The 24,867-nt window shown below is 34.9% G+C and overlaps 2 protein-coding genes and 1 long non-coding RNA gene across 4 annotated transcripts in view; 1 reads left to right on the top strand and 2 right to left on the bottom strand.

Annotated features, from left to right (window-relative positions):
* Nucleotides 1-3,274: 3,274 nt before the first annotated feature.
* Nucleotides 3,275-24,867, bottom strand: part of oaf (BRICHOS-like domain-containing protein out at first) — a 28,566-nt gene continuing 6,973 nt past the window's right edge. Inside the window, exons 2-5 of one of the 2 annotated variants that reach the window (XM_081988819.1) lie at nucleotides 14,062-14,175; nucleotides 5,046-5,224; nucleotides 4,854-4,993; nucleotides 3,275-4,188 (exon numbers count right to left, since the gene is read on the bottom strand). In XM_081988819.1, the coding sequence (XP_081844945.1) occupies nucleotides 3,881-4,188; nucleotides 4,854-4,993; nucleotides 5,046-5,224; nucleotides 14,062-14,175 (741 nt within the window). In that variant the 3' untranslated portion in view covers nucleotides 3,275-3,880. The remainder of the gene's footprint in view (nucleotides 4,189-4,853; nucleotides 4,994-5,045; nucleotides 5,225-14,061; nucleotides 14,176-24,867) is intronic. The other variant, XM_081988820.1, reaches the window with a different exon arrangement.
* On the bottom strand, nucleotides 5,747-6,346 carry LOC145735094 (uncharacterized). Its single transcript, XR_014179586.1, has 2 exons — nucleotides 6,142-6,346; nucleotides 5,747-6,079 (listed from the first exon to the last, which is right to left on the bottom strand). It is a non-coding gene; the product is annotated as an uncharacterized LOC145735094 (long non-coding RNA).
* LOC145735093 (protein Flattop homolog) lies at nucleotides 6,370-7,098 on the top strand. Its single transcript, XM_081988821.1, has 2 exons — nucleotides 6,370-6,565; nucleotides 6,620-7,098. The coding sequence occupies exons 1-2, from the start codon at nucleotides 6,370-6,372 to the stop codon at nucleotides 6,832-6,834; spliced, it is 411 nt and encodes a 136-aa protein (XP_081844947.1). The 3' UTR covers nucleotides 6,835-7,098.

The raw sequence follows: 24,867 nt of genomic DNA, 5'->3' as shown, positions 1-24,867 counted from the left end.
GAACAAACGACACTTTACTAAACTGCACCATTAATCACGATTAAATTTTAATTGGAAAGTTTTTCAAAAAAAGTACCGAAAAGCAGAAATAACTTTTTTCGTCTTCTGAAATTCAAAGTTAAATGACACGTCAAAACTTTGCGGGCTTCTAGGACCGTTACCAGATATATTCCAAAGATTCCATCACCTTGATAAAAGTTGTAATAAATTACAACCGTGTATTGTAAAATATGACGCTGCCGAGGATTTTCTTATTTCCTCAAAGTGAAGTATCGCCCAAGTTTTAGATCGCGAGGAAATAATGGCTCCTCCAAATCTGTGTTTGTTCTTTATGAAGAATTACGTGTGTGTGTCTCAGGATCGAAATTTACCTATTTAGGACGGCGTTAAGGGCGACCCTCTAAAGCCCTTTTTACAGTAATTATCCTTTTCACATGGTGGTGCTGTCATTTGCTCGTTTTCAGGTGTTAAGGAAGACTATCCTTTCCATTCCCCCATTTAAATAAATTTATGCATAGATGTTTTAAATGGAATTTTTAATAACAAGACAGTGTTGCAACTTTTATAACGGTCAAAGGTTGTAAACTGACTAACATACTTTGAAGGAATAAAAAAAAACAGATTAAATTTAAACGGGACTGTCCAGTTTCGGAATTATCGTCGGTCGTAAGCTTAAGGACTAAAAGCTATACAGCGCAGTAAACACAATCTCCCCGGAGGATTAAAACTTTCTGTCCAGTGCAAAATAAAATTTACATTTAGAACCCCGAGACTAGACCCACCATAAATTCAGCTTCCATAAAACGTCGCCGTTTGAAAAGTTTTAATGGTTCGGCCGTTAAGCCTGAACACCGAGAAACCTATTTGTTTAATTCCCAAAGTCATATAAAGACTTCAGTAGAATGGGGGGGTTTTTAGAATTTCTCTCATAATCCGTTGATGTATGATACACACCTGTTGTTTTGTCAGTTAAACCGCCCTCGTAGAAAATTAAGAGTACGACATGTTGCAAATACGTTTGCAAGTAATCATACAAGAAAATCGCCGGGTATAGATCGTTCTCAAAACCGGATCTATAAGTCGATGTATATGCAAAACGTGTCGTGTCGACTAACCCCATTGAATATTAAGTTGAAGAAGGGTGCGATGTAGTATGTATGAGCTACGGTCCGGACTTTAATGGCTTGAGTTATTTTACAAAAAGGATTTGCCTGAAAAAAACTAAACCGTTCTAGACAACAATACGTTAAAGTTTGCTTTTGATTATTCCTTTCCATCAAACTTATAAAGATTAGTTTCACTTGTCGAAACTAAACTCATTAGAAACGCGAGAATTCAGGTGTAAGTGGCAATTATATGGCGCCTTGTACGAAGGGAAATCGATTGAAAAAAGTTTCACTGAAGGAAATTGGACCGTAAAACTCACCTTTTTCTCAGCTAAGCCTAAATGTTACAGAGAGGATTATTCTTTAGGAGAGATTAAACTGAAATGAAGAATACTTTGGAATGCATTAAGGGACTTGAGACGTAAAAATCCGCCAAAGACTATAAATTTTCGATTTTACAGTTTCATAATTTTTAGCTTAGATTAAGTCTTAATATATGAGAGTGCTAAAGTGAAGAGAGACTTTTTGAATAACATATAACGACAAGAAAAATGTTTATAAACTAAAATTTGCCGATATCTCAGCTGATGATTGATCGGTATGTCCCAAAAGGTACAAAAAATCCCGAGAGCTTTTGTCATCTGAAATATCGAACACAAAAACTCCATCCAGACAATCGGAAATCCCTAGGTGCGAAACTTGATCTCGCAGTCGAACTCCCACATTGTCTTTCGCTAAATTAGACTTATCCCATTATACACTCCCGTGCCGTAGAGATATATTGAGCACCAAGTGAAATTATGCATGCCTCCCTCAGGAAACATAGATCCAAGGTAACGGCACTATCTACTTAATTAACTCACGGTTAATCTGATTGTTAAGATGCTCTATTCTCCTTGAAAGCTGGCATTATCTTGTAGTCAGCAATAATTGACGTGATTTCAAAAATGATCTTAATAGAGAATTTACACGGAAGTAACTTCCAGAACTATGCCGATTTAACAATGCAGATACCCCAACATGAAAACTTTACATGGCCAGAACCTCAAACTAAATAGCAAGACATTTCTAACTAAATATAAACTTTGCCATCTATTCGCCTAACTTTCTCAGCTGTTATTTGTCTAGAACTATAATCCGCAGGCTTTCTAAACTTATCTCAAACATTATCCTAGCATATACCACCATAGACTTTTTATCAGTAAATTTACTACAATAACAGTTTCTGTGCATCACAGTCGAATGGAGATTATTCGAGCAACATCGAAATTATTATAATGGATTTGAACTGTCATGTCAGCCGAGTGGAAGCCAAATTTGTTCTCTCCAGGATAGTTTCCCAACAAATTACGGCTTAAGATCGAATCCCTCGGGAATCGGTTTGAAATACGAGTTGGGGCCGCAATTTGCTTGATGAATTCCATTTCGCTAAGTGTACGAGCCATTTTAAATCCATCAGGAATGACCTTAAGTAAAGTATAGCAGTTTGATTGCACGCGACAACTTGGTAAACACACTCTTAGAAGTTTTTTAAATTGTAAACGACCGTGTTTTTCCTTCAATAGGCAAGGACTAAACAAACTTTGACAGGCTAATACTCGAGTTCTATGATAGCACAGGGTGGCTTTTTTACTCAAACGATGCTTTAATACTCCACCTTGTACAGAGCCAGTAGAAAAAGCGTCAACCAAGTAGAACTAAACTTATAAAAATAAGTACATTTACTGCTGTTCTATTTATGAATACATACATGTCTTAAATAGCTTTGTTTACACAGTAAACAATATTCATTAAAACCAAATTTATGCCCTTACAGTGAAACAAAAATAAACAGTTTCGCGTGATCCCACGTAAAGGTTGTTATATATTTTAATATAAAATTAGCACCCTCGTGCATTAAATGCTAATTAACCTACTTGGTATGCATTAAAAGTCTAATACTTTAATCCTTAATTTTCTCAGAATGTTCTTTGATCAGATTTGGTGGGAAGCATTGTAAAGTTACCTTATTTTGTCAAAAAAAGCAGCTTTCAGCTTTTACTTGACCAATCAAACAATTATTATACCATATTCGCAAATGTGTGACTAACTTAAACTTCTTGAATCGCTTTTCAACATGAATAAAGTTTAATATTTTCCAGCATTACAGGTAGTAAAATTGATACACATTTTAATAAAATACAAGTTTATTATTTAGAAATTATTTACATAATAGGCAAAATAGTCGCTATATCATACTATATAATAAGGGAGAGTTGCAAAGCACTAAAATTGCACCAGATAAAGTAAAAAAAAACAAAAAATCAGACTTTATAAACAAAGGAATGACTTTACACACTTTACAATCGTCACTTCGTGTTCAACTACTATTATTATTGTCATAAACTAGCGAAGGTAATGGGATAATATTGGTAAAGCACAAAAAGTAGTAAATTCGTTGAAAGTACCTAACTTTCACCTAATCACGACCTAAAAAAAGTTGTCAACTATGACTAAAGTCTTCCTAAAGTGCATTGCTATTTATATTATTAATAAAATATTCAGTTTCACAGCCACAATATGCTAAACATCGTAATTAGAAAACTGCTTTCAGACTATTTTTTTTTTCACAGTAAAAAGATAAATAAAAACCTAAACGTTGGTCCAAAATTCTACCATATTTTAAAGACAAAAGGGAGGCTAAGGCTTAGCCATTTATACAGTGTAGTTGAGAAGACCTTTCACAGTAAAATGTCATCGCACTTTAATCACACCCTGTACACCCGAAATAACGGTCATTCATCCCACAAACATTGCTGTTTCTGAGATATGTAATAAACAAACAAATGGCAAATTTTACAGGTTTTGATACCGCAACGGTAATTCGAACCGCCATTTTTGGCCTTGCAATATTTCAAATCGCAAGGGTACCACCCTATACACTGCTCCAAGTGGCACATACAGGGTTGCCACATATTTTTCATGTCAGTACAATTAGTTAACTCGTTCTTGGGAGGTTCAAAGTTAATTTCGTTGATGTTGACGTAGTCTGGTGTGGTTGGGAACCTTTTCAGTGCTGGCAAGTATGATGCGGTAGGAATGCCTGTGAAAAAATGTTCTTATTATTCACTGGCAATAAAACGTAAAAGGGGTGTTGAGGAAAAATAGGTAATTTGCTAAAAGGATGTCTCCAAATAGGACTGATTTATCAACGGAGATGTTTCGTTTTGTCGAGGGCGCTATTCCTGATTGCGCTCGTTTTGTTTTGTAAATTATGACAGTGCTTGGATTAAATTCTGTCCGGGGTGACATCAAAATACTCATCAATGTCAAGATTTCAGCAATTTATCCACGAAAAAACCACTTCCAACATAACTTAAAGTTATACAGAACCCTTTAAGTCCGGTAAACAGAGTCTCATATTCGAGGATATTTATTGCTCACAAATTACGTTATCTAGAGCGGCATAAACCGTGCAAATTCCAGTTTGCTCTACTGCAATAAATCAGCCCAAATTTGGTACATCCTTCTTGTTTTATCAAGAGTCATGGCAGAAGCTACCTTGTCTCAGATAATGCACCTGGAGATTTATTTACTACAAATTCTCCAATTCCTAGGTAATTTGCCTACTAGTTTTGATAATGATTTGAATACTTGCATCAGTAATTATAAATTATCAAATTTGTCAATGATGCCAGAATTTACAGCTTTATTGGATAAAATGATTAGTTTTAGTTATGAAGATTGTTAAATTATGTTTTTACTTACCATGTAAATTTGACCATTTCATAATATCCTCATGTCGAGTATAGGTAGCTTGCCCAGCCTCAGCACAAGTGTCCCTAATAAAAGGGCTGATAATCCCTGAATGTTTCAGCACAACTACATAGTCCATGGTGTGGTTAACCCTAAAGTTTTATTATGAAGCTTTCAAAACAATTTAACTCAAACGTTGCTAACCTGCCCAAGTCCTCTTCTGGTGTTCGTACTGTACTGGGATTCTTCTGTCTTAATTTGGACATTGCATCTGAAGAAATGAAGGAATCTTTAGCAAAATGGAAGATAAAGCACATTACTTGGTACTGGCTTTGGCCACGCTCCTCTTCGCCCAGAATCAGGGATTTCAGGATTTGCACTTCCTGCAACAAAGAATTTGCACTTAAATGCGATTTTGGACCCCGTTTCGTATTCATGCCAAAATATTCCATGAATATTTTATGTTTCGCTTTACGTTTAATCCTTCTTGTATACCTTGCGCCTGTAATTTTCGTCGTCCAAATTACGGCGGTCACTGTGTTAATATGGCATATTTTATGAGGCCCGCTTTTGAATAATGAAAGCTGTGTAGGAACAGGAACGTTTTGATTAAGGGTGATTTTAATTGTATCGGTCAGCAAAACCCCAATCTGCAATTAAGTTAGTTTTTACGAGAAGAAACTTATTCAATTTCTACGGTATATTAGATTCAGCTGTAAAAGCTTTCCCGTTTCCACGTTTTACAGCTATGCTTATTCCGTTTTATTTCCTGGTGCCTGTTGTCCATATTTTAGAGTTATATTTGCTATAAATTTTATAGGATGGGATACGGGTTAAACGTATTTTCTCAGGCCACACAATGCGGCCTGGTTAAATATTGATAGAGATAAAGCCTTTAAAGAATTCAGTTTAAATCGAAATTTTATTAAGACTTTTTGGTAAAATTCAAATATTAATAATTATGTCTGGCAACTACTTTCTGGACAATTCCTAAGATCGTATTAAAAATCCCCTAATAAATTCAGTTTTAAAACTCAGTTCTTTTATTTGTTTTGGCATGTTTTTCTGTTCTAACTGAATAAAGAGCAAATAAATCACTAAAAAGTTTCAATCAAACTGTTGGCTCGGGTAGATTACGAAAGCTTCCATCTAAACTCGGCTGAAATTCTGATTGTCTCGTGCATATTAAATCCAAAACTGGCCGGGAAGAGTTCGCGAGCCTGATTAAAAGTTTCGGCCTGAAATGGAATTAACAGTTACACAACTTTAATGGCTTTCGACTTAATAATGGCTATTTTACTTTCCTCTCGAATTAAGTGAGTTTATGTTGGAAAACAAGGAACGGAACGCGATATTTGCCCAGACTGAAAACAATTTCCAAAGGGTAATGGTTTCAATGTGTACATCACAAATATTGAGTAGAGCTGGGAGTCCCTGAGGTATTGCACTAGTTTTAGCTTGAAATTTCAGACATGATGAGGTTATTTCGAGTCAATGTCATAGAGAGATAAAATTATTTCAGTGAAAAATGTCCAAGCATTACTACGCTTATCAGTTTGATTTGCCTTACAGGCCTACGTATTTAAGAAACTGGGAAGTTCCTAAATACTACTGTCCTAAACCTAAAAGACGCTGGGGTTCTACCACAGTAATAGCGAATACAAGGGGACAATTATTACCAGGGGTGCCCAGACCTCCTTGCAACCCTTTCGGAGACTTTGTCGGTATGTATTATTAACGCCAAAATTGTGTGGGAGGGCTAAGATGGAATTTTATAGGAACGTGGGCAATGCCTAGGAGAATTACTCGAGAAGTGGCTGAAAAATTGAACGGCCTAGCGGAAAAGCGAGCTTTCATGGAAAAATGCCGACAAACCGTCCCAAGAAGAAAGTTAGAACAGAGGAAAAAGACCACCCTTAAGCCTGAACCTGAAAAGGAGAAAGTTGAGTCTCAGGAGTTTAAGAAAATTATATGCCCCATTCACGACTTTTAATACCGTATTTCACCTGCCTGCAATAAAACCGAACTGGTCTGAAACTTTAAAACCTTTATACGACACACGAAACTCGAGAGCAGCCCTTATATCACTAGGTTACACTGAAATCTTGTCAGGCTGCTCAATCTCCGGAGAGTTGTCGTCATTTTCTCGGAGATTCTCTGGCCTGGAAATAAAGGTGTCGGGGAGAATATAATACGAAAATTCTTTGAATGGTACACACACACAAACCTAAATAAAGCGAAAAAAACAACTTTGAAAGAGGATTTTTGATAAGAAAGCCAACTGGGAGCTCACCCAAGAGACCACACGCGTTATTACGTTTCTTTTGTCTCTCCTAATTCGTTACTCGGCTGTCAATCAATATTGACGTTTAGCCGCAAATAGAGGGTAAAACCATTAAGGAGATAAATTTCTTTTCGAATCTCATGGCAGTATTAGATAGGAAATATGTGTCTAGATTGTTGCGTAATTAAATGTGAGGGTGTTTGGATAGTAATATTGTTGATAATAGCAGAAATGATATGAGTGGATTAGAATTTAGCTATATTTTTCTTAATTTATAATAGTATCAATTCAGTCAATTTCAATCAAATAATCCTTATAATTACATTTTCTACGACTATTTAATAATATGCTTATTGTTCACTAGTTTTGAATAGATAACAAGACCTACCCGTGAGTAATGAGTTATTGAGGTGTTTTTTGAAGGAGTCACACTGTAAGTAGACTTTTCTGCTACACGGAGCCAAATTTTACATTTTATACTTTTCTTACGTCACGTGACAGCTATCCTAACTTTCGAAACTCGTTCCCCAATGACATGATACTATAAAATTAGAAATAGTTGCTAATTTGAGAAATTACACTGAAAATTGTGTTCAAAGCTCCATAGAGGTAAATTTGGCAGTTTTGACGTTAAGGAACATTTTAGTTCTTTGCTTGCGTCACTTGACAGCTGTCATAACTGTAAAAACTCTCTCGTCAGTGACCTGAAAGTATAAAATGTTAAATAGATGTGTTTCGTTGAAGAATTACAATGTAAGTTGTGTTTACGGCTCCTTGGAACCAAATTTGACAGTTTTGAGGTTAAGCAACACTTTTATACTTTTCTTACGTCACGTGACAGCTACAATTAACTTTTGAAACTCGTTTCCCAATGACATGATACTATAAAATTAAAAATAGTCGCTAATTTGAAGAAGTACATTGGAAATTGTGTTTAAAGCTCCATGAAGCCAAATTTGGCAGTTTTGACGTTAAAGAACACTTTAGTACTGTGCTTGCGTCACATGACAGCTGTCATAACTGTCAAAACTCCCTCATCAGTGACCTGAAAGTATAAAATGTCAAATAGATGCGTTTCTTTGAGAAATTACAATGTAAGTTCTGTTTACGGCTCCATGGAACCAAATTTGACAATTTTGAGGTTAAGCAACACTTTTATACTTTTCTTACGTCACGTGACAGCTATCATTAACTTTCAAAACTCGTTCCCCAATGACATGAAACTATAAAATTAGAAATAGTTGCTAATTTGAGAAATTACACTGGAAATTGTGTTTAAAGATCCATGGAGCCAAATTTGACAGTTTTGACGTTAAAGAACACTTTAGTACCTTTCTACGTCACGTGACAGCTGTCATAACTGTCAACACTCCCTCATCAGTGACCTGAAAGTATAAAATGTCAAATAGATGTGTTTATTCGAGGAATTACACTGTAAGTTGTTTTACGGCTCCATGGAAACAAATTTGACAGTTATTTGACGTTAAAGAATTCTTTTTTGGGTGTTACTTACTCAGATGCTTCCAAGGCCAACATCAATTAACATCATTATACGCGTTCGTTGAAGAATATACTAGATATGTTGTAAATGCAAAAAAATGCCTACATAAGTTTGTATGGCATATTTATAAAATAAACTAAAATGAGTAAAAGTGACAGTTTACTCACAGGGTGTTATTAACAACCATCAAATCTACTTGATGAACAAAACAATGAGATTTGTGCAATCAATCATAGAACAAAATGGATGTTTTGAAAATAATTGATTTGTTATGTCCTGGTATTTTATAGTACTTTTTGAATAAACTGATTTAATGAAATTCCCAGCAACCAGGTTGGAGAACGTTATTTTACGCTTAAACGTTTCCCCATTTCAGGAAATAAAAATCCTAGCCAAACATATTGTTTGACCGTAAAAATGATTAAAGGAACAAACAGCAAACGGTCAGAAATTCTAGTTGGGAGAGTTATATGACCGGGAAATTAATTGGTAATATTAATTTTGCACTTTCGCAAGGGCACGTGAATTATGAACGACCATAACACTAACAGCCGTTAGTTGTAAACCGGGATTTATCGCAATATTCTAGGGTTAAAAATTAGTAGTTCCCGTTTTGGGACTCTGATAAATGCGGTATTGTTTACTCTACTTTCGAATTAATCGCTTTTGTTTGTTCCTCGTTTATTTATCTTTAACGGCGATAAAATACGAAACTTTTATGCCCCCATTGAAAACTAAACACGTTATTGGGCTATTAAAATTAGAACCAAGTTATCGGATCAAAAAATATTTCCTTTAGACATTCCAATATTTTCAGTTCGTCTTCCCCAAGAGAAATGTTAGTATAAATTCCTTATAAAATTGAAAAGTTAAAGAATTTTTATCTTTGTATATTGCACCTGGGTCTAGGATCCGTTCGAAAAGGATTTTAATAACAAGTTAATACCAGTCCTTTGCATTTCTGTGCATCCTAAAGCTCGCTTATATTGCTCCAGATGGGTACGGATTTGGAGGCTTCAAATTTTTAAAAGCAGATTTATTACGTGCCGCTTTCAAAAAGATCCAGTCAGTTTCCTTATATTTTACTTTTACGCTCGTATTTTCGTTAAATTTCAGAATGTGCCAGATTCCTGTGTGGAAAATTCTGAAACACAGTTTGATCTACTCTCCCGTTTATAGATTTACCTACGTGTAGTAGACAACACAAAAGCGTAACGCAACGTCAATTTAAATGGAAATTTGCGTCAAACCAAACGAAACATGAATCAATTCTGTTTAGCCCTCGGCAGCATGTCCCAGATGTCCGAGGCAATCGCGAACTTCCAATATAAATTCCTATTGAATTGTTAACTCCCGGAAGGGCCCCGGAATGCTATCGGCTACTTCCGGGTTAAGGGAAGTAGCCCTACTAAAACACCGCCTACGGATATCCATTTCTATTTATTACACTTGAGTTATGGGCCTTTGGTACAGGAGTTAATCATAAATTTAGCTCCTTTGTTAATAGAACTAAAAAATTTCAAACCCAGAGTTAACTTTAACTTAGTTATTGTAAAAACGTTGCAAATTTAAGGAAATTAAAAAGTTTTAAACTCGAAAACGAGAAATTTGCGTTTTAATCCTGAAACTTCTTGTTTTCTTTTATTTCAATAGTTTCACAAGTTTAAATGTCCTAATCACAGTTTTATCACAGTTCAGATCTACCACCCTGTTAAATTATACATTTTACACTTACTTTTAAGCGCAATTATTCCTTAGGTCGTGATAAATCACGAATGTTGTATTTGAAATGGGAACATTGGACGTGAAAAGTGTTACAAGCAGAACAAGAACGGAATTTTGCGGACAGCACTACTTGAGTATATTATGATTTATTGGGTCCCCTATTTGTTCCCACTCTCTGAAAATTGCACAATTCTTTTTTAAAAATCAATTTTGTTTCCAACATTTATAGTAAATCTCATTAGACGTTTGATGGGTTTCAAGCAGTTTTATGAAAAAATTATAGTCTAGATGTGCAACATTTGCGTAAACATCAGCATTGATGTTGCATTTTAAAATGGTTTTTCCTATAATAAACTGATAGGTTAGAGCAATAATCTAATCTTATCAACCTTCGACCAGGCTTTTGGACAATATTCAAAGCTGGAATGTTTCATTTTAATCGGCTTAGAGGCCCCAGCTTATTGACGATGGTATTAAATTTCCAGTTTCCAGATCAGAGGATTTGCTCTAATACTCTTTACGTCTACCGTATCACACTACGTAAATAAGTCCGTTAGCAAGGAAGTACAGTGCTAAGTAGATAAAACCAAAGTTTCCAGTCGTTATAAAGTATTTTATGAGGTAAAGTTGTTGCCTCCGGGGAGAACTTAAATAACCCCACAAAATAAAGGAGTTTTTGGAAACTTTGTGGCATAAAAATTATGACGTTAATATGTTTGTTGTCTTTGTCATGGACTAGTTTTATTCCAAATATTTTCAGTGGAAAAATCAATACTGAACTGCAACTGCAAAGTAAAAAACAGTGAAATGTACTTTAAACTGTTGCACGGCTACAAAGTTGTCACAAGTTAACAAGTTTGGCTATATCGGAGGCGTTACGAAAGTTCTAAAGTCGCAAAAAGTGCTTCCGATGGCCATTAGGTGTTTTCTGCCAGCTTTAGGTCGGTCGAGAGGCCACTATTTTCTACTCATTTGCTTCTCTGTTTCGTTTAAAATGATTTGTGGCCAGGTAAATTGCTTCTGAGCACGTTACGGTCGTTTTTAGCACACAATTCCGCAGTAATGAGCTTGATAACAAAGTGCACTGCCTTTAAGATATTCTTACGAATCAGCTTTTATTATAAAGTCTGTCTTGTTGAAATATTTATCTCTATCCTAATTTTTGTTTGATTTCTGCCATTATTAATCACAGAATGCTCTTTCATATAGTAAATTCAATCGGAAATAAATTAAACCCGTACCAAATTCGATGACCGGGCTCTGTAATTTCGCTTAACTAAATATTGATTATTGCAATGTTACACAACGCAATCTGCATTTATTAATTTCCGTGTATTATTGACAAAGAATGCATAATTAATTAGTGTGGAAATAACGACATATTCGGGTTAATTGCTGATTTATTATTTAAAATTACAGTACAAATTGTTTAGTTTTATTATAAAAGTTATTTAATATTATATTTCAGAGAGGTAATACATTTTAATCATAACCGGTAATAAGGTTTGAAAAGGGTTATAAAATTGTTTTATTGTTAATTTCAGTAATACAAATATGATTAGACTAAATACTGAAGTGTTTAATTATGGTTAAAGCGAATTTGAGTTTAATATTAATGTACTAAGCTTGGAGAGATTTATTAGCCAATTTACACTTATTAGTGTTAATTATTATTAAACTCAAGTCCTTCATCGCTGTGGACAATTCAAATATTTTCAATGCTGTATCAATCAAAATATTATAAAACTCCGCTCCTTAATCGATCTGAATTGCGACACGTACTGCACTTACTAGATTTTTTTTAATTACAATTCCTTCTTAGAGGGTAATAAAAACAAGCATACACCTAACGTTAATCGGTTAATAAATCAGCGGAAAACCGATAAACATTCGTATTTGGTCGTCCACATTGAATAATACGTGCCCTAGTGCTACCGGAGAATTATTATTCGTAATTCATTTCCCATGTCGACGTAATCACTTGCCAGCAGAATTTCCGAGGGTTTATTTTACTTTTCCCATAATAAATCATACTTATGTGTGCCATTCATCCGGAAGACCGTTTGGCCACCGCGAAAAAAAATTAACAGTGGCAATTCGGTCAGTTTTTACCACTGATTGATTTGCAGTTTATAGAAACTATAAAGAATATTTGTAGTAAAAATGATTAAATAAATAACTAGAACTTTTGTATGTGTTCACCACTGGTGTGTTCCACTTACTACAAGCTTCAGCATAGCTATAATTAAACATTCCAAGTGTAAAACATTTCACGATTGTTTGAATTCCTAAACAAGAGAATGGAGTAAACAGCGCCAGCTCTCAATGTCGAGAATCTTGATTTGACCTCATTAAAGAGTCGACTCAAGTAGTTTCGTTTTGAATGGCGTCCCCAGTGATAATTGAATCAGTATTCAGTCTATTTATCGATTTCCAGTCATAGAGAAAAGAACAATACAGACGAGTGAAAAGGCTTATAAATTGACATTTGCGAATCTGTTTGATTACCCCCTCTCCAGTGATATTATTCAGTATAAAAACATCCTCCACGTCGAAAAACCGTATAAATCATTCGATCCCCATAAATCAATTTCAGCCTTGTTATCGGATATTTGAATAACGTATCCGTTAACATTCCTCCTCGTTTCCAGGCAGACATGCGACTTTTGTGATGGAAGTCGAGTTTGGCGAAATAGTTTTATTTGGCCTCGCTATATGATGACGCCCCCCCGGTTCGAATTGATTTTGTAAACTTTTTAAGCCTGAATAGATATCATCAATTTCGAACCGAAAACCGCATTATAACGACTGAAATTTATTCATCGGTCGAAAACTGCCTCGAAACTTGATTATCGTGACAGTAAAACAGCACCGGATTTCCCAAATTAAACGTTACAAATTACAAAAAGCCTATTTAGTTCCTGTCATGACCAGAGTGGAAAAAAACGTTGACTGACAGTAAATTCTCCCTCGTTTATATTGTATATAAATAGCGTGGAAAACAAATTATAACCTTCAGGCTATAAATATATTTCATTAATGAGTTAGCATGAGAAAAAAAAGCTGGAAGGAATAAGGGTATATTATGTACCGGGTGACCCAATAAGATGAAGGTAAATTGGCCATGAAATTTTCAAGTTCTAAAAAGGACCACCAAAGCGCCATCTTAAATTTTAAAATTGCATTTTCTATGAATTTGCATAATAAACTAAAAAGTGTCTTCCATATTTTTAAAAAGAACCAGCTTTTCAATCATTTTCGTTAAACAAACATTTCAGTTAGTTCAAAAACAACGATGGTGGGAGGTGTTCAATCGTTTTTGCAATAATCCCCTTTAACTTCTTAACGGTTTGGCCGATATTAACAAATTTCGTATCGTTGAAAAGAGCATTCCTTGGGAAATAATAATCAACCAAAATATAGTTAATTTAGTTGAATGTTACTCCGCCAGAAGGGTAGTTTTGACACCATGACCCAAATTCCAAATAAATCAAATGGAATGATATGACTATTTCTTTATGAAAAGCGATTCCAGCGATTCTTCATGGCCAATTTACCCAGTAATTTTTTTTACCCCAAAGTCATACGACTAACGGTTTCTGACATCTGGTCAAACAATCTTATTGGGTCAATCGGTACTTTTGGAAATTCAATATCTCGTAAATGTGTTAGAAACGAGAATTGGCTTCAAATTCAAGAACTCTACTTACGTTTCGAAAATCTATCAGCTGTGTCACTAAAGTACCATCCGACCTCTGAAACTCCAAAGTGATGGTATCGTCGCTGGCATTGGCGGATATCGTTTCCTGGACGACGTCTCCGCCCTGCAAAAGTAAATCCAACTTGAACGCGGAAATCGTTTTAAAACTACTTCTAAACTAGACAGACTCTGCCAGTTTTGACAAAGCTAATTCAAACACAATTTAGGGTGAAACTTTAATAAATAGCGTGTTAGAGGCACTGTGTAATTTACTTAGCGCACCCAAAACCCGAAGGGAAAACCACAGAAAACGGAACGATGTTAGTCTGCTGTCTCTTATTTGCCTAACCTTCAAAAAGGGGCCTACAAAGTTTTATTTGTTTGGCTTTTGTTTGTCAAGAAACACTTGTCTGCATGACGTAATCTTATTTCGGAAATTTCATCCACTTTCCTGCTTTGTTTGGGAGAAAAGCAAGGAAATTGTACACCACGACTTCCCATGTCATCCCGTACAACCCTCGGGGTCATTCTATAAAGGCGGCAATAAGTTTGTATGTCGCCATAGGCGACCATTGATCCGCACAACAGGAGATTTCGCAAAATAGGGATCTATCACCCAATAAAGCCACAACGTAACCGTACTAAAGTAAAAACCAAATTGCTGCGAGCTTTTATTAAAAAAAATCCGACTGCAGCTGGATTTACAGCAGTTTGAGCACCGACGAACTTGGCTGGCAATAGCTCTCCATCTAATCGAGCCGTCAAGTCGGCTATTACGATATATCAAGGTTTTTCTCCGAAATAAAATAGTCAGCCATACATCGTTTTCAATGTCACTGTATCGGGAACTAGGATGCTTCTAAGGAGAACAGATTGCTGCTGGAGAATTCGCTCCGACTAAACGAGACGTGTTGTTTTTCTTGTATTTTTCCTAAAAGAACAGCGGAAAGTTTAGTGTTAAAATGAGAACGCAGCTGTAATATTAAATGTCAAAATGTTTTTTTATTCTGATCTTTGACGTCATCTTCTTACTTTCAGAAAATTGCAGTTTTGTAACTTTACGCTAAACGTTACAAAACTCTCATCCTAAATCACTTTACATTATAACGTTATCTTGCCGGTCCCCTGTGTACAAAAATACATTCTGACCCAATTAGATACATATCTTGAAACATTTCCCTTACAATTCACGAGTTTAGGAGTACAGGCATGAATAATTTAAAAATCCATCAAGATGGAAAAGCCGGATAACTTCTAAAAGTCCGTTTAATCTTTCACAGCGCCAAATATTGTTTATTTACAACTTCCTTCAGATGCTGTCCGGTTTAAATAAGTAATGCGGCTTATTTACGGTAAATCGGTCCGAGAAATGTCAAAGAGTAACAAAACAAAAGGTTAGACTTTATTTCAATCCAAGAACACGAAAGCACCTGTTTCTTGGGGACCCTTTTAGGCTTGATGAATGACAATCAGCTTTACTGTAAAACTCGAACACTGTGTTCGGTAAGAAGCTCCAGGATTGATGATCTTTTTGTTAAAACTGGTACTAGTTACAGGGCTAAATTTTTCGTATAGTCTTAAGGTTAAACCCAATTTATATCATCATAAACCGATAGCGTATCCTATTAAGATTGAGGGCGAAGAAACACGTCGGGAGTGAAAGCAATTTATTTTCTTTATTTCAACCAATCTAATCGAGATTCCATTAAACGAGGCGTGTAACCCGACATGAGCATTAACGTCCGAATTTTCCAGCCCGGATTTTTTTGGTGCCGTTGGCTGTAGAATTCTTAAAAAGGCCTCTGCCACCATTGTTCACTCGAAAATTGGGCTAACTGAACTCTTTAAATAAATTGAAATTGCCGGTCTCCAAACCACACATTTGGGACAATTTTCTCCTGGAAAGTAACTGTTCAAGATGGAATTAAATTCCATATTTTTCTCCCCGACCGAGCTAATTCAACTTTATTAGAATAGGATTGTTTTGGGAAAGCGTCAGCTGCCAATGTTATTACGTTATTTCATTTCTTCGGGGAATTTTCTCGTTTTTCCCATTACGAAGTCCCAACATTTCGCACACGAAATGCTTTTACTTAATTTCGTTATGAAGGCAAAAAGTTGTCATATAATTTAGAACTATTGGTACTAATTGAATTAGAGATATAATAATAATATTTTACTTTATTAGGTAAATATGACCGGTAAATTAACATTAAATTACTGGTAAACTACAAATACTGTGTTTCTGGCAGTTCAAATTTTGACACTGTTTTTCTCTCTGACTGTACCAAATTTTGTAGTGTTTTTCAGGTAATTGCATGAAAAATTTAATGAGGATTCCAAAAATGTGCTTAAAACAGTCATTTTCTCACTCCAAGTGGGTTTCACAGGCGATTTGGTCCCTGACTGTCCTTTCAAACTGTGTTAATGGCAGTTCAAACTTTGATACTGCTTTTCTTTCTGAATGTACCTAATTTTATAGTGTTTTTCAGGTTATTGGATAGGAAATATAATGAGGATTCCAAAAATGTGCATAAAACAGTAATTTTCTCACTCCAAGTGTGTTTTACAGATGATTTTGTCCCCGACTGTCCTTTCAAAGTGTGTTTCTGGCAGTTCAAACTTTGACACTGTTTTTCTTCCTGACTGTACCAAATTTGTGGTATTTTTACAGGTTATTGGATGCAAAATTTAATGAGGATTCCAAAAATGTGCTTAACACAGTCACTTTCTCACTCCAAGTGGGTTTTACAGACGATTTTGTCCTTGACTGTCCTTTCAAACTGTATTTCTGGCAGTTCAAACTTTATCACTGTTTTTCTCTCTGAATATACCTAATTTTGTAGTGTTTTTCAGGTTATTGGATAGGAAATTTAATGAGGATTCCAAAAATGTGCTTAAAACAGTCATTTTCTCACTCCAAGTGGGTTTCACAGGCTATTTGGTCTCTGACTGTCCTTTCAAACTGTGTCTCTGGCAATTTAAACTTTGACAATGTTTTTCTCTCTGACTGTACCAAATTTTGTGGGGTTTTTCAAGTTATTGGATAAGAAATTTAATGAGCATTGCAAAAATGTGCTTAAAACAGTCATTTTCTCACTCCAAGTGTGTTTTACAGATGATTTTGTCCCTGATTGTCCTTTCAAACTGTATTTCTGGCAGTTCAAACTTTAACACTGTTTTTCTCTCTGAATGTACTTAATTTTGTAGTGTTTTTCAGGTTATTGGATAGGAAATTTAATGAGGATTCCAAAAATGTGCTTAAAACAGTCATTTTCTCACTGCAAGAGGGTTTGACAAGGAATTTTGTTCCTGACTGTCAAACTGTGCTCAAAAGTTGCAAAAATCAGGGTTTAGAAAAGCTTTCATGTAGTATTCGAGACAAAAGGTGTTTCTGAGATTTATGACAGTTATTTTGACTGTGATCACCTGACTAGCTAAATTATTCTCCAAAACCACGTGATATCTGTGACTAATTTCTGATCTCAAAAACATATTATTTGTCATAATTTGAACATGAGATAAGGAATAGTGACAAAAAGTTGAAAATGCTATTTTTTTAGAAAACTCTATTTGATCATAAAAAAAATTATAAGATTGGAACTCATTTGGTACAAGAATCCCTCCCTATGTCAGAAAAGTTTTACTTCGTTTATTTTATTATGGAAAAACAAAAATCACCTCAACATTTATTTTGAGAATATTGACCCAAAATGAAAGTCCTCATCATCAAACTTAATCTTGTTTTTTCTCCTTGCTGTCTTTTAAGACAGTTGAGTGTAAATATCTGAAAAATACAGCTTGAACCCTTGTTTTCCGCCGATGCCTATCTGTTACAATTAAAAGCCCTAAATTCTGGTATCAGTCGCGTTTAAAGCCTCGTAGGGGCTTTACCAAGATTTGGGGTCCAATTTGGGGATTTAACTTGATTTCTGGCAAACGTTTTATTTTTATGTTAATGCTGTGTTTATTTAAATTACCAAGTGGCGTGTAATAGTATAATTCAGCCTATTCTAATACTATTTGCGGTTATGGATGGAATCCATTAGCTGTTATTGATTTCTGCTATCAGGTCAAACAACGTCGAAAAGCTTTTTCAGTGATTGTTTGGTTTTGGAGATATTGTTTGCATGAGTGATGTTCATCTAAAGTGTGAATTATAGTCGTGGTGATATTGAAGTTTTACAAAAATAGCACGTAAACAGTCCACTTAGCGCGGAGTGAAAAATATGGGAAATTTATCGATATTCGACCGACTTGGGAATTTTCCAACATTGGAGATTTATTTTACGACTATTTTATACAGTTTAAAAGTTATTTCCGTCAGGCTGGCGACTGAACAACTTCCTTACTTCCTTCAATCTTAAAATTAGAATTTTTTAAAATGTCTCCAACAATACAAGCGCATTCACAACCTTTAAGTTGTTGCATACATTCAGCTGCAAATTGAAGTGCATCTTTTATTCATGGCCCTAAAACTGGAAACAGCTGGACGATACGACATCCCGTATCTTTTATAAAAGACATTTTCAATCGTAAAAATGTTACATTCACATTCATCTTTTAGTATTACATTTCGAAGGCTTTTGCAATGAATATTTGAGGCTGAAATTCAACTTAATACGATCAAACTCGGAACAATAAAATTGAAGTTGCTTCATTATACGCAAAACTTCCATTAAAATAGAAAACAATAAGGAAAGCGGGAAAGGCCGGTAATTTTAATTAAAGACGAAATTCCGTGCACAAAAAAGGGAAGCCATTTCAATAAACAGCTTTCTGCTTGCCAGTATAAAGCTAGGCTTTGTGTATAATTCGTAAAATAGACGAGGTTGGAAAAGTTTTTGTGTTTTCTTTGAATTTTTTTTTGTACCCCAACCAACTTTTCAACTTATCCCCGGAGGCTCATAAACCCATTGGGACAGAAAGTTTTGCGCTTAAAGCGATGTTTTTGCTTTAACGTCCTTGTCGTTACATTTTTATCGTCCCCCTGGAGTGGTCAACTTGTTATAGCCTTACGATGGGAGTTGTAGTTAATAAATACGAAACATTCTAACAAGGACCTATTTAGAGAAGTACAGTTTTCGGATTATTACTGATAAATGATATGAGTGAGGCATTTTTAATGAACTAGCATTATAATCCTCTGCTGCATGGTTTAATTAAAACCCTTAAGAAATGCTCGCCGAAAAATAATTAAGAAATTTTAAATAGAATACATTTCTGAGAAGTCACCGCAAAGAAATTATGAACACTCTTTGTACTAAATGGTGGTTTAATTAAGCACATTTAACGAAACGACCCGAGTTTGGGAGGGTTGAAAATGGACTTTTCCTCGGGGCAATTTTTATTATTGTCGAAAGTGACAAATCGTCCAAATTGTGTTGTCGCTCTAAAACCGAATCAGACAATAATTATAATTATTATTAAACGTCATTCGTTCGGTTGTAACGGCAACCGACCGCAATGTTCGGCTTAATTACGTGCAATGTAATTATTTCCCCCAGACTAGTTCATAATCCGGAATAATTAACATTTTGGTGCCGCAATTCACTTGTTTAACGCATAACTCCGTATCAATAAATAGTATTAATGTGAGAGCAAATAAGCCGATCATATTACACCGAGGGGTAGATCACCGAGGTATTTTGGTGTACACATTCGAGGTATTATGAGGCACATTTTCAATATTACGAAGCATTTTGACGTTTTTTTAAGGCATTTGAGTGAATTTTGAAGCATTGTCTGTATATTTCAAAATGTTTTGTGATATTTTCATTGGAATTTTGAGAGAAATAGAGGAAATTTAGCGATATTTTAAGGAATACATTGCAGTAGACAATATAGTGTAGGTATCAATATAACAAAATTGACTGAAAATTGAACAGAACAGCATTGGCACATGTAATTATTATGGTAAAATCTTTGTTACATGATATTGAGTTGAAACAATATTTCTTACAATAATTTATCAATTTTTCAACGTTTAAACTACATTTTTGAGGTCACGTGACTGTCTTTGACAGGTGTCAGTTGGCTTTGACAGTGTTTAAAGCTCAAAATAATTGCATTATCAAACGTGTATATTACAATTTCAGCTTTTACAACTGTGTAAATTTAATTTACCAAATTTTCAACATTTAAACTACATTTTAAGTCACGTGACGGTTTTTGACTGGCTTTTACAGTGTTGCAAGCTCTAAAATTGCATAATCAAAGTCACGTGATGTGAGCTTTTATTTTTAAATTTTAAAGGTCACGTGATTAATTTTGACAGATATTAAATGGCCTTTACAGTGTTGCAAGAACATGCAGAATTGCATTTTTAACGCCACGTAACGTGTATTTTGCAATTTAAGTTTTTACGACTGTCCAAATTTAATTTACCATTTTCCAAGTTGACGTGACTGTTTTTGACAATGTCAACTGGCCTTTACAATGTTGCAAGCGCAAAAATTAAATTATCAAGTCACGTGACGTAGTTCTTACACTTTCACAACTGTCTATATTTAAATTTACAAATTTTTCAACTGTTTCTTTTAAATGATAAGTGTCTTTATTTGACACGTGCTAACTGGGTTACTATGACGTACAAAAATTATTTTTTGTTTGTCAGAATTTGGAAAAACAGTCACCTGACCTTAGAAAATCGATTGAGGAAGTCACTTTTTTGAATCATTAATCCTTATGACATTTTGACAATAGTCATAAGTCATGTACAAATTGTAAAAGCAGACATGCTACTTATCACTAACTAAACTCCAGGGAACTTACAACTAAATTTAGGAATGCCTCAAATGTGTAAACATTTGAAGGTATTATGAGGCAGTTTAAATAATTTAAAGACATTTCGATGTATTTCAAGGCAATTTGAGGCAGTTTTAAGGCATTATCACTATGAGGCATTTTGAGCAATAATAGAAGCATTGTGAGGTATTTTAAAGGCATTTTGGCGTACAAAAAATTATCGGCGGTCTACCCCTCGTATTACACAGATAAAAAAGGAAATTAATATACATTTTACCCAAACATTACGAGTTGGTAATTTTTAGATCACGTGACTGTTTTGACAAATTTCTTAGTCACGTGAAAATTTTGATTTTCTGATGATGTTGATCTTGTAAAGTAACAGACGCCAAACGGAACAGTAAAAAAAAGACTAAAAATTAAACCAACAGTTTATAGAACATTTAAGAGTAGTTCTTAAATGTTCGTCAAAAACCAAGTCCTAAACCTGTCATAACTTTATTGTCAAATAAGGCGAAATTCACAAAAAATTTCGTTAAGGCCTATGTTCGTCTCGTATTATTTTTCACACTTAATGTAACATTTTATTACGGTTTCAACTTATACAATCAAGCGAATTTCGACTGTATAACAGAATCCTTGTAAAAATTGTTTAAAAAAACTATAATAAATCACAAACTGTTATATTATTAATTACTATGACAGTAAATTAACAGTCGTCATCAACCCAATCTCGTCAATTACGCAAATTTGCATAGTAAAATGGATTAATTTGATAATCGTAACAATGTCACAACTTTAGCATTTCAATAAATACAAAACTCATGCTGGTTTCACGCACATCCAATCCGAAAATCGATTGTTAGACAATGGTCAGAGCATAAGTTGGTTAAATTAACGAGTAAAAGTTTAAAATAGAGTACAATCAATCGATTTGCTTGTTGTTTAACAATTCCTGCGTAATGGTTTTATCGGATACTCGTGACCAATTTACATGATCAGTGATGGTTTTCGACAATCCTTATTGGCCGCGTATAACGTTTAACGAATGGGCCTGAAAGCCAATAAAACTATCGAAAAAGTTGGCATCGGCACTCAATAACCTCCACGTTCCGCATACAAACTTTGCTGATTTTCAAAGTGATTTGACCGAACAGAGGGCGAATTATTGAAAGTACGTAATTGTCGCGAAAAATAGAGAATTTCCAGTTCGAGGCGAGGAAATTTCAAACTTGCGGAGAAAAAATCGGGATTCCGGATCATTTACCAGGAAATTCCTCCCCCTATTTGTACAAGCTTCGAGCCGTAGATAAAGCAGAAAGAAGGTGTGCAGAAAAATCAACGTTAATAAGAAATGCACACATCGCTGGCTCCCAAAACGTGACCTATCTGGTATACAGACGGGGAACTGTTCCAGCATTATAAAGAATTCCCCATTCGTTTGACGACTTCAACAAACTTCAAGTACAAATCTTTAAATTCTGTTTAGCAATCCAGGAACGTTCTTGTCAAGTAAATTTTCCTGAGGGTCTTAATACTAACGAAACTTCAGGGTGTTACTTTAAAAGGTTTCAAAATTTAACCAATTACTCCACCATGTTCCGGTTTGCCCTAAAATCGTATTATTCGATCCCAACATATAGATCGTGACTTTACCCCACAGGTTCGAGACATTTCTCGATGTTGGAATTCATTAATAATTTCCTAGCACGGAATTTAAATTCCTAAAGGAAAGGTGTTGTCATTAAATCATCTTTGAACAGTTCAGGAGTTACTTCAGTATTAACCAAACTAATAAGAGTCGTGAAATTTGATACTAAATACACTTAAATATTTTGTGGAAAAAGCAGGGGAGGAAAGTTTAACTTTAAACTCACACAAAGCCCTAAAGGGCTGCGGAAAACTTCATGATTAGGACTTCGCTAAACGAGAAGTTTAATACAAAATTTTTAGTTCACATAAATTAATTCGTACCACACACATTAATACTTTTTGTTTGGGTTAATTTACAAAGGTTGTGCATTTTAAAACCAACGCCCGTGGCCAAATTTAAATTATCAAACAGATGCTCGATCGATTGTGAATGTTTCGAAATCAAAGAGGTTTTTGCCATCCTTAATTAGCATGTACAGGGTGAGCCAAATTGGATGTATTTAAATGAAAACTGATGTCAAATTTGGTAGAAAATGTAATGGCGAAAACTGTTGGTTGTCACCGTTTGACACTTTCATCACTGATAACAGTTTTTGTCTATTTCGTTTAAATACGTCCAATTTCATCGCTTAAATAAACAAGGAAAAAATTGGAAGCCTTTATCAAAACGCACCAAATGTGATGAGTGCTGGATAGCAATTTGTTAATCAACGACATTTTGAGCTAATTGGTAATTTTGGTCCAGATCGATATTACACGGAAGTTTATAATTACATGTAAAGCCAGCAAAATGGACTCGACTATTAAAAATTCCCCATTAAGTCCTAATGAAGATTAGTTTACAAGCGCATTGCGGGACTTTTGCTTATTTACAGTGAAACCCAGTGTCATTCACAAGTCGATACTAACATAAGACTTCTAATTATGCTCTAAAACTCACATATGACGCTCAAAACGTAATTACAAAACAAACTGACATAAAACCTGTAAGCAAAGCCCAACTATTCTGAAATTAACCCTAATAAAAACTGGCACACCAGCCTGGCCTTATAATTAACGAGGAAACAGTGTCGCAACATGGGATGGGGGTGAGGGGGTCGACACTAATTCTTGTTCCGTCATAAGTATGGGAAATACATAGGAGAAAGCCAGCAGGAGACTATTAATCTTCGTGGCAATCCCTTCCGTGTAACTGAGAAGTTTGTTTCGCGTTGCTTTAATGAAAAGGATTTTTATGGTTGTGAGGAAGGAAACCTCAAAAGACAATCGATTCCGGAGGGTTGTGTCAGGAATTAATTCGGCAATGGCCGCAAATCGTGTAGTTGTGGTCGTTGAAATCGTTGGAACGTGACGTCACCGCTGCTGGTTCGACAGATGCTAAATATTGGATTTTACGCACGAATTTCTATTTGGTAGATGCTCTACACCCAAAACAACCCGTTTTCAGTCACGTGCACAGTTACAACCGCAAATATTAATGTGGCTCAAATTATGTTTTTCACAACTCTGGTGTATACGACACACCTTTTAATAAATTACAAAATTAACAAAACAAAGGCCTGTTTACTGCTTCGTACACTACACACAATAAATTTATCATAATTTATAATTCCTCATCAATCTTCAATAATACTAGTTTCCAGTTAACAATTAGACTTTTCCTATTTTATCATCCATCTGCATTATTTTATTTATTTTCTTCTGTAGATGTGCTTCATATACACTCTTCACCATTAAAATGTTATAATTCTTCTTTGACTTTGCTTTCGGTTTCAGCAGAAATATTGATTATTGTGATTAACAGAACCTGTTGCAGAACATATAAATAGCCACCGTCAAAAACTATTTTCTTTGCCATACATTTCCAGTATCAGATTAAGGTCAAAAGAACCAAAAACAGGGTGTGACGTCTTACCGTCTCTAATTAAACAGTTCTCACGCAAACAATTTGAATCCATCGGGGGTAGAGTGTCAGTTTTGGGAGGAGGAATAAAAACTACCCTGTTGCCTTAGCGGAATCCACGTTATTTACCGATTTATTATCTTCGAGCTTCGGAGCTAATCGACAAGGGAAATTGAAAATAAATTTACTTCCTCGGATTTAATTGGCTTCGACTAATTCGCAAAGCTACACCTGCCAGCCAGGTTAAGACCGAAATTGTAACAGAATATTGCTTTAAATGTCACCTAAATAAAACAGTCCTATATGCATAAATTAATATATGAAATTTCAATTTCCAGTTATAAATACAAATGGCATTCAGGTGCAGTTTCCCACAACCAAAATAAAAACTGTATTTTTGTTGGTATTAACGATTTTTGTCAGTATTGAGATCATTAACCAAATGTAATTGAATTTTTTATATCCAATTTCAATTCAGATTTATGGTTTTTTCAGAATTTGACTAAATCCTTG

This window comes from Ips typographus, linkage group LG11, assembly GCF_016097725.1.
Source record: "Ips typographus isolate SLU linkage group LG11, UJ_Ityp_2.0, whole genome shotgun sequence".
NCBI lineage: Eukaryota > Metazoa > Arthropoda > Insecta > Coleoptera > Curculionidae > Ips > Ips typographus.
Note: the sequence above shows the minus strand (reverse complement) of the source record. Positions and strands in the feature narration are given on the sequence as shown.